The sequence below is a fragment of the Berghia stephanieae genome, chromosome 1 (genome assembly GCF_034508935.2).
Source record: "Berghia stephanieae isolate SIO BIC M18660-M18661 chromosome 1, UCSD_Bste_1.3, whole genome shotgun sequence".
In the NCBI taxonomy this organism is placed as follows: domain Eukaryota; kingdom Metazoa; phylum Mollusca; class Gastropoda; order Nudibranchia; family Aeolidiidae; genus Berghia; species Berghia stephanieae.
The window spans coordinates 69,505,082-69,515,170 of record NC_088360.1 but is presented as its reverse complement, the minus strand read 5'-3'; the positions used below and the strand labels follow the sequence as shown (position 1 = coordinate 69,515,170).

General features: G+C 35.4%; 1 protein-coding gene across 2 annotated transcripts in view; it reads left to right on the top strand.

Annotated features, from left to right (window-relative positions):
* Positions 1 to 9,628, top strand: part of LOC144980517 (CYFIP-related Rac1 interactor B-like) — a 21,937-nt gene extending 12,309 nt beyond the window's left edge. Inside the window, exons 10-11 of one of the 2 annotated variants that reach the window (XM_078928169.1) lie at positions 4,359 to 4,429; positions 6,052 to 9,628. In XM_078928169.1, the coding sequence (XP_078784295.1) occupies positions 4,359 to 4,429; positions 6,052 to 6,118 (138 nt within the window). In that variant the 3' untranslated portion in view covers positions 6,119 to 9,628. Of the gene's footprint in view, positions 1 to 402; positions 602 to 4,358; positions 4,430 to 6,051 lie in introns of those variants that run through there. The other variant, XM_078928173.1, reaches the window with a different exon arrangement.
* Positions 9,629 to 10,089: the final 461 nt, after the last annotated feature.

Sequence of the window (10,089 nt, the reverse complement as noted above, 5' to 3'; positions counted from 1 at the left end):
ATTCAATTTTAATCATTTAAATTACCCTAACACAGTACCTACCATTATGGGACAGTAGACCATATATATCCATTTTAAGATTTGATTGTCTGACGGAAAATTTATTGTTTATCATTTCAATTTGTATTTTTACTACCACTTCCCTATTAAGTACACACATCCTGTTAACATCTCAAATTAAAATAAGACACTCACTTCCTCAAGTGTCGTAACCAAACTGGCAAGCCTCCTCTTTCTTAATTAATGATGCGTTGCACAATTCTGCATGTAGACAATTGGTGACAATACTAATGCTATACACTTGGGTGACACAGCATCAATCATCTTCTTCTTCTTTCAGCTTATCCCTCATTTTGCAGGGTTGCCATAATGAATGCCACATCTCCATGCATCTCGTTTCAGAGCATCATCTTCCTCCAGTCCCACTTTCATATCATCTTTTACCTTATCCAACCATCTAGTCTTTGGGCATCTCTTTTTCTTCTTTCCCGCTAATTGTAAGTCCAATACTTTCCTTCCCACGTACTCCCTCTCTTGTCTCTTTACATTTCCGAACCATTTCAATCTATCTTCTCATCTTCATTGATATATTCTTCACTTCAGTCAAGCTTCAAATTCATTCATTTCTCACTTTATCTTTTCTGGTCCAGCCAAGTGACCATCTCAACATCCTCATTTCTGCCAGATCAACTTCTTTATCTTGTTTCTTTGTTGTAGCTGCTGTCTCTAGTCCATATAACATTGCTGGTCTTACAATAGTTGTATATATTTTCCCCTTCAGCTTTGCAGAAATTCGTTTCTCTTACATAACTCCAGTTACCTTCCTCCAATTATTCCAGCCTGCCTGTTTCCTCTTCTTAATCTCTGTCTCATTGCCCCCATCTCCTTGTACAGTTGTTCCTAAGTATTTGAATTGGTTGGTCTCTGGCACATCCTCTTCTCCTATTTTTATTGGTGATTCTACTCCCTGTTGTCCGACGCACAAATACTCTGTCTTTGATCTGCTTACCCTTACTCCCCTCCTTTCCAACACCCGTCTCCAACTCTGCAGTTCATTTTCTGCCTCAGCTTTTGTTTTATTCAAAAGTCCCACCTCATCCGCATACATCATGTTCCATGGTGCCTCTCGTTGAATGGGTTCTGTTAGAACATCTGTTACTATTGCAAACAGCAGTGGGCTGAGAGCAGATCTCTGGTGTAATCCAACTCTTACATTAAATGGATCAGTTGAGCCAACAGCTGTCCTTACCACTTTTTTGTTTCCTGTTCACATATCTTGGATAACTTTGATGTATTTCTATGTTACCCCCTTTGCTCTTAGACAGTACCCTATCATATGCTTTCTCCAGGTCAATGAACACACATTGTTATTCTCTTTGCATTTCTCTATACTTCTCTGCTGTCATTTTTAGAGCAAATATAGCATCAGTTGTACTTTTATCAGCAACAAATCCAAACTGTTTTTCACTTGTGTCTACATCTTTTCTAATCCTCTTATCGATTACTCTTTCCCATATCTTCATTGTGTGGCTCATTAACTTGATGCCCCTGTAGTTGCCACATTCTTGAACATCTCCCTTATTTTTGTATATGGGAATCAACGTACTTTTTGTCCATTTTTTTTTGGCATTTTTTTCTTTCTGTAAGATGTCCTTGAATAACCATACCAGGAAATTCAACCCTTCATCTTCAAATGATTTCCAGACCTCTGCTGATATTCCGTCTGGTCAACTGCTTTCCCCCTTTTCATCTTGCGCACTGCATCCCTCACCTCGTTCTTGCTTATCTCATCTACTATCTTCTCTTTAGAATATACAACTGCACTTCTCCTCTCCCTGTCACTCTCTTCATTCATGAGGTGTTCTTAGTATGTTTTCCATCTTGCTCGAATCTCTTCATCTTTGCCCAATATTCTTCCATTCTCATCTTTGATCATCTCAATGTGTTATATATCTCTCCTATTCTTGTCCCTCTGTTTCGCTATTCTGAAAATATTTTTCTGGCCTTCTTTACTTTCTAATTGCTCATACATATCTTTGAATGTCTCGGACTTTGCTTTTGCAATGGCCCTTTTTGCATTTTTCTTTGCCTGCATCTATTCATCTACTTTCATAGCATCCCTGTTTCTCTCCATGCTCTTCCTTGCTTCCCACTTTTTCTTTATTGCTTCTTGAACCTCTTCATTCCACCACCATGTTTCTTTTCCAATTTTTGCTCTACCTGAGCTGACCCCTTGCGCTTCTTTGGCCACTTTACGGATTGTATCAGCAGTTCTTTTCCATTCCTTTGGGAAATCAATTCCTAGTCTTCCTTTAACTGTTGTAGAAAATATTTCTCTTTGCTCTTCCTCTTTTAGTTTCCACCACTGTGTTGTTCCCTCACTTTGTTTCTCTTTTATTTTCGTCTTTCCAGTAGTGCCGCGCTGAGGACCAGACCGAGGACCGGTCCCACGGTCTTTTAGCTGTGAACCGTGGTCCAGTCCCAAAGAGGAAGACCGCCGGCAGTCCTCACTTCTTATCACCTTTCAACGGTCTCGCGCCATACTACTTCCCCAGCGATTCGTTGCCTCGGTCCTTTGCCTATCTTCCACCAATCACCACCCATCCCACTTAATTAATCGCACCCACCCCCCTTTGCCATACACTAAACGACACAGACGACCATAGAAAGCAGACGACCACCTCCCTCCACTCCGCAAACCGCCCTTTCGTGTGTGAGATGGGGGGAACAGGAGGCGCACGCCTTGGACGATTCCATTATACGGGGTAAATTTCAAAATTTACTACACCATAATGATCGCAATGACAATGATCTATGATGAAGGCATGACCCCTCTTCTCTAATGGGTTATTGTTTGAAATGTATGTGACTACTAAAGATGTGTGTGTGTGTGTGTGTGTGTGTGTGTGTGTGTGTGTCGAACCTAGCAAGTTGCAAGTCTGATTTTTTGTTTTCTTTTGTCCATCTCTTGTCGCCACTCCTTTCTATCGCATTGTTGTCATTTAAAATAATACAATAATATTAAAATTTCGTTTGGTGTTTTAACTAATCAAGTAATATGAGTTTCATTAGTTTCTTCCGTCCAAAAAAACCAGTTATAACGTCTGTATTTTTAAAAGGTCCAATAGAATATTTGGGGACCCCGATAGCTCAGTTGATAGAGCATTCTCTTTATACGCAAAGGGCCAGAGATCGATCCCGGGTGCAGTCGATTTTTTTCTGAATCCCTGTCTACTCAGCAATGAATGGGTAGCTGAGTTTGTTAGATCTGGCGAAAAGTCACCATCGACCCCTCTTATCACCTCATCCACCCCCTCTTATTATAACTTCACGTCTCTCTCTTACTCTTCAATGCTCGCTGCCCTCTAATGTGTGTGTGTGGGGGGGGTAGGAGTTGCGTGTGTGTATCAACGCCACGAACAACTCGATCAACGCCTTGGGCGATGCCATTATCTCCGTTAATGGGGATAAATTTCAAATTTTATTAAATTATCGAAGTAACAATGAAGTACGGTGAGCAAATAAAGAAGGCATCACCCCTCTTCTCTAATTAGGTTACAATTTGAAATGAGTGTGACTACTCCGTGTGTTTTACTCCTGTAGGCCACGGTTTTCATCGTGTAGCGGTCTTTAACGGTTCAAGAATGAACGGACCGGTCTAGAGACCGGTCCTAGAGACCGGTCCTTGCGGTCTTCATTTCCCAAGGACCGTAGGACCGTGGTCCTTAAGCTTGCCAAGGACCGCCCCGCACTACTTTCCAGCATATTAATGTAATAATATTGGCTGTTAATATGTTTTTCTGTTAAGGGGATTGTATAAAGATTGTTGGAGGAAATTTTCGGTCCCACAACTGTAATATTTAGAAAAGATTCATACTAAAGTTGTATTTTTTTAATGGACCAAACTACTGTGATAATCTTAAATAATTCTAAGTTGTGGAGGATAAGAGAGAAAAATTATCGAAAAATTAATAGAAAATAATTTATTTCAATTTTGCAAATAGGTTATTTGGTTTATTTGAAATGAAATTATAGTATTATTATTGTTCTCTTCAGATCAGAAATTAAGTTAGGTCAAGAGTTAAAATAGTAGAAATTATATTTTCCCCTTATTTCAATAAAGATTAAAAATCAGAAAACCTTGTCCTTACGAAAAGCTATTTGTATTAAATATTCTAAGTCCTGGTAGTGGTAGTAACTGATTGCTTTTATAAAAAGCTTTTACCCATCATTTTTCTATCTATTCTAAAAGGCTCTGAATTTTTGGAATAGCCATTTTTAAAGATGAATAATGTTTTTTAATTATGAAATAATTATGCTGTTATATTTTATCTTTTTTGTCTTTTACTCTTTGTCAGATGAAAAGTTGTATTAAATTATTGAAAGAACAAGAACAAGGAAATGTGGAGGCTCTCTTAAACGCCCTTAGGTATATGAAGTTGTATAGAACAATATTTAGTTGTGTTAAGTTATCTACAGTACAACTGGCTTCTAATGGGTCCAGCAATTTTTTGTCGTTATTACCAAATGTTGCTCGCTATGTTCAACCAATATATAAAACGAAGAAAATTTGAAGACAAAATGCAAGGCAATGCTTAGTAATTTGAGGCAGTCAATCATGAGTTTTTGGTGGCCCTTAAAATGGCCATTTTAGAGATTAGGACTTGTAATGTTGGGAGAAGCATCAGGTTGATGATGTGAAGAAACTCTTAATCATGGACTCTCTTTTCTTGTTGAAAAGTATGTCACACACCTTCTTTTCTGCCTCTGCCATGACGTTTCAATGACTTCTTTGCTTCAAATTGGAGCATTTGTCTATATCCACTAAATGATATCAAAGTGCTTTACAAGGGGTTACCAATCAACAACAGCACAAGACATGATGCCTGTCAGGAGATGTTACAATTTTTTTCTGATAGAGACAAAGCTGTTAACAGCCAGGTTCTCATTTTACACCTGTGTATGGAGAGAGAATGAGTAAAGAGCCTTGCCAAAGGACTCAACTATGCACCACTCAGAGCAGGTCTTGAACATCAGACCTTCCGATCTGAAGGTGAATGTCATACTACAAGACCACAGAGCCGCACAATATTGGTAACAAGTAGAGTTGACACAGTGTCATTATCGTCATCCTTATCAGACTGAAATGAGGCATCTCTTTCATGCCATAAACGATCACATTGTTCAATATGTTCTGGGTGTTCTAGACAATTCATCCCAGTTGACATAACCGTCTTGCTTGACTTCACTCATGAAAATGCCTTTGACTCTGACAAGCTTTTTCCTTGGATGCCTACATTTTTTATTAAAATGTTCAAATCTGTCTTAAGTTGGTATGCCGCTATATGCAGGATTGATTAAATTTCATGTCTTTGTATCATTAATAACATAATATAGGGGAAAAATGGGACTTTGACAAGACATCGTTATGAGCAGTATGTCTTACAACTGATGTGTTTACAAGTGGTTCACTCTGTCATTGATTGACGTAATAATGCATGATCATACTTACGCAGAAAAGACCAATTGTGATTAGAGTACACTATTGAACAAAAAAATTCTGTTCACCTACTTTCGTTTAGCCTTGTACATTTCTGACCATTTCAATGACATATTCTTGTTTTATCTGATACTTTGTTAATTTTTTTTTTTCAGTATATTTCAGTGAAATTTCATTTATTTATTCCAAGTATCTGAAAACCAAGATTTAGCTGCTTCTTTGATAAGTCTACTATGGGTGCTGGTTAAAAACTTTCCATCTACTTGATGATGAAAAATTTTACACAGCTCTTGTTCATTTATTTTTTTATGCCTAATATAATATATTGATCATTGAAGATTGACTGTCCAGGTTGTCAATCTTGATTCTTTAATCCCTATCACAAGTCGAGCATACTCTCTACATTCAATGAACAATTTAGATTAATTATTTATTTAGATTGTTTAAGTCTCTGAAATAGTACCACTTTTGTGTTTTCAATATGAAACCATGTTTTTCTCTGGACTTAATGAATAAAGTTAACACCCTATATTTTACATCACCATTTTTAGGTATACAACGAAACATCTTCAAGACGAAGGCACACCTAAATCTGTGAAGAGCATGTTAGCAAATTAACAAGGATGGAAGGATAGTGATTGTTCTCTCCCAATCCCTTGTCCTTTCCTGAAATTTTGAACTGCATACAATGAACAATGTTGAAGTGAAATGGATGCAATTGTTGTATTCTCCTCTTTGTGTGGCTATTACTATTATTGTATCAAACCTTGAAATAGTCGATTATTTTGAATTTGGTCTGTTGTTGTTTTTGTGGGTTTATTTTTTTGAAAGGGGAGTTTTTCTTTCTTCCTTTTTATTTTCTTTAATGTTTGGCTTCTAACACTGTTTTGTTATAAAAGAGCCTTTACTCTTCAGCTTTCATGACCAATTTGTGATATCATGTTTAATTTGCTTGGAAATAGGAATATATACTTGTTTAACTAAGTATTAATTATCAACATCTGTGAAGGTCGGGAGTCAGTAGAATATTGTTTATTAATATTTTGACATATACACATATATATGTGCAAAAGTATGTTCACACTCGTTTGAACCCTCATAATATTGGGTAAAAAACAATTATTACTATTTGTTAAACATCATTGGAAAGATCCCTCACTTCTCTATCCAATGCCCTCTGCAAAAAGAGATTAGGAGTTTAAGTAATGAACCAAAAATTGAGTTATCAAGTTCACACAGCATTATTTAAACAAGTACTTCCTTTTTCCTATTGTAGGGCATCCACTCGCCTTTGCATTGAGAAAGTGAATGTTCAATACGATTTTCTCAGATGTCTGAAAAGGGAAGTTATAAGTCATCTCCATTTTTCTATGTACCAAGACAATGGATTCATGTCAGGACTAGCTTCAGGCCACATTATTGCCTCAAATGATTGCTCTATTAAAACGTCCTGCGTAATTCAGTCCCTGTGCCCATAGTGCATTGGCATGCACAAAAACTGTTGCGTTTTTAATTGTCTCTGAAAAAAGGAACAAAGTTTTCATGAAGGATATTTTTTGTCTAAGGACACCATATCAATTGTTCTCATAAAGGATGTCTTTTAGCCTCCCATAATCCTGCTCAAATCTATCACAGGTCAAATATTTCCCGTATCTGATTGAGATTGTCTTGCTGACAACATTCACCATTTTTCCTATAGTAAACATTTCGACTGTTAACAGAATCAGTCTCAAATGTTGATTTATCGGTTGACAAAACTTTTGCCCATTGGTCCTAGAATTACTGAAAATTTTTACATTCCGATTTGAAATGGGTCTTTTATGTAAATTGGTTAATAAATGGTCTTCTCACTGCCATCCATGCTCTTTTTTCCTACAGATAGTAACTGGCATCTAATGATGAATCTAGTGATGCCAGTCTCTCAAGCTGTTTAAACAAATGATTTAAAGGACTTTATTTATATTGTTGTACAATACTGACATCTTCTTCTTTGGTTGTTGTCTTTGGACTACCTTTTATTTGGAATTCCTTGGCTTGTCCTATTTCATTGTACTACTTGATTAATTAGGAAATACCCTTTCATGATACGCCAAATCTGTATGAACATTCTGCAACAGACACCCCAACCTGAAAATGTCCAATCAAACTAGCACAATCCTCAACACTCAGTCTAGGCATTATTTTTTCTCGCCATGGGTTTCGTTAGCAATGGTATACTTACTATTAAAGACAAAAATTCTTTGATATTGTTGATATTTTGTTGACAAAGAAGGTGCCATCACATTTATTTCAGTTAGTCTATTAAATGTGGGAATTAGTGTAAAAATTATATCTTTTAAGTAGCTCCAGTCTCCTGCCTTTCAATGTTTACATGCATATATTTTTGCAAAGTCAAGATTTCAGTGTTTCAAATTCTAATCATTGGAAATTCTGACTGAATGATAAGATAGGAAAATGACATTTATTGGATATGCAATTAACTCACCTTTCAAAAGATATATAAAACAACGTAATTCCTGGATTGTGTCTAAAGATATGAGGGAGGATTTAAGTGTGAACTTACTTTTGCACATGTTTTTTTTTTTTATTATCCCTTGAGCTATTTTTTACTTTGTCCCCATCTTGTGTCCAACAAATCATGAATCTTTAATTACAAAAGAAGAATATTGGGCTTGATTGGCATAAGTTCTAGAATTCTTGATTTGATGATGATATGTGATTGATGCATGCTGGCAGTAAAGTCATATTTTATAATGGTGCTTTATTGTGTAATGATAAGGCTCTGCTGCTTTGTTTATCTGTATAAGTTTCTTAACTTATTTATTGTCTTCATAGGGTTATGATTTATTTCAAGGTTATGAAATCTTTAATATAAAGTTTTGTACACTTGAATTATTGGCAGCAGCTAAGATATTTTTATCCAAAGCCAAAATCACAGATCAACAAACAAAATGTGTAAAATGCTGATTAGCATTTCAAGAACCAAAACATTTTTTCCCCCTGAAACATTGTCTTTTTAAAAAATAAATTGCAAATTCTGAAACAAGATATTATGATCTCCTTCATTTTTGTTGACAAATACCAATTTTCGCAGGGCAGATCTTAATTTTCAGTTGAGGTTACTATGTAATAGGCAATTTGCTAATACGTGAATGGTAGATCATTACGAACTCATTAAACATAACAATTATATTGTAATCTTTTATTTTGGCTTATAGTGAGAGCCTGTTTCCAAATATTGGTTGGTGATCCGTTGGTTTTAAAAATTCAAGGTCTATTTTTAATGAACAAAAATTCATTGAATTTTTAGGATAACTGAATGAAAAGTTAACTTGATTTTTAAAACAAAGATTTGTATCATGTCTTTGGTAGAGATTGATAAGACAAAGATGATGATAATTTTGTTACATATTCATCATATTATTTTACTTATCATTCAAAATGTTTTTTAAATAATGATTTCATCTATCGGTATGAAGGATCAATTAAGACTTATCCTTTGTAACTAAACCTGTATTTGTGATGTTCCAGTGGATTTGAAAAATAAAATGGTGAGATGCAGTCTTTTTCTGGTGCGATAACCATGTAAAGGTGTCCCATCACATATGTCACATGTTCTTATCCATCTCATGGTCGTTGAAGTAAGGTATTTTTAAAAAGTCCTTACAGGCACTAGATTACGATGATATGGTTTGATTGTCACCAGTTTCTTCTCAGGAATCACTAAAAACATATGTGATAGCAGTTTTGTGCATTCATTCATACATGAGCCACGACTCAACTTCTTTGAAATAAAAAATTAAAAAATAAAAGATCTTGTCTTTTCATCAAATCAGTTGTAAGATGCATCTTCCGAAAATTGATGTCATTGGCATTTGACTCTAACAGTGCAGGTATTATAAACAATGTTGTATTTATTTTTAACACAAACACAAATGTGGCATTGCATAGTTATACCTGATTTTAGACAATTGTTGGTGTCTGAGTCAAATTTGGGGATGTCATATTCAAAGTCTTCCTCGAGTTTTAGCGACAATAAATGTGGAATTATAGCCACTGCTTGCATGGTTAGAGATGGATGCCAACAATTCATTTCAGGGCACACTATCTTTATTAAAAAAAACAAAAGAATTGAAACTAACTCTTCCAAAATGCTGTTCAACCATTGTTTTCTCAAATCTCCAATGAAGCGGAGTGGCTCACTTACCTTTTATATGACTAACTATGATTACATTTTTATTTTATTTTTAAAAATAAGACAGAATTAGCTAATGTCTAATTGTTTTGTATAAGTTGGGCGTATTTTCTATCATTTTATTAGAGAAAACCTTTCTTAAGATTTTATCATTAAGATCTTATTAATGCAAGTAAAGTCAAAGATTTTCATGTATTCACGGATTTTTAAAGGAGAGAGTAAGAAAAAAGATGCCAGCAATCATCCCAAACTTTTATCTAGACAATAATTTGTCGATATGTTATGTATACTTAAATGTTTGATCTCTCTGGAGGCAGGGTTTGTTATTCAGAATAAGGTATTTAAAAGGGTCCAGCGCTTTACAGAATAATCATAACATTCATCAAACAATCAC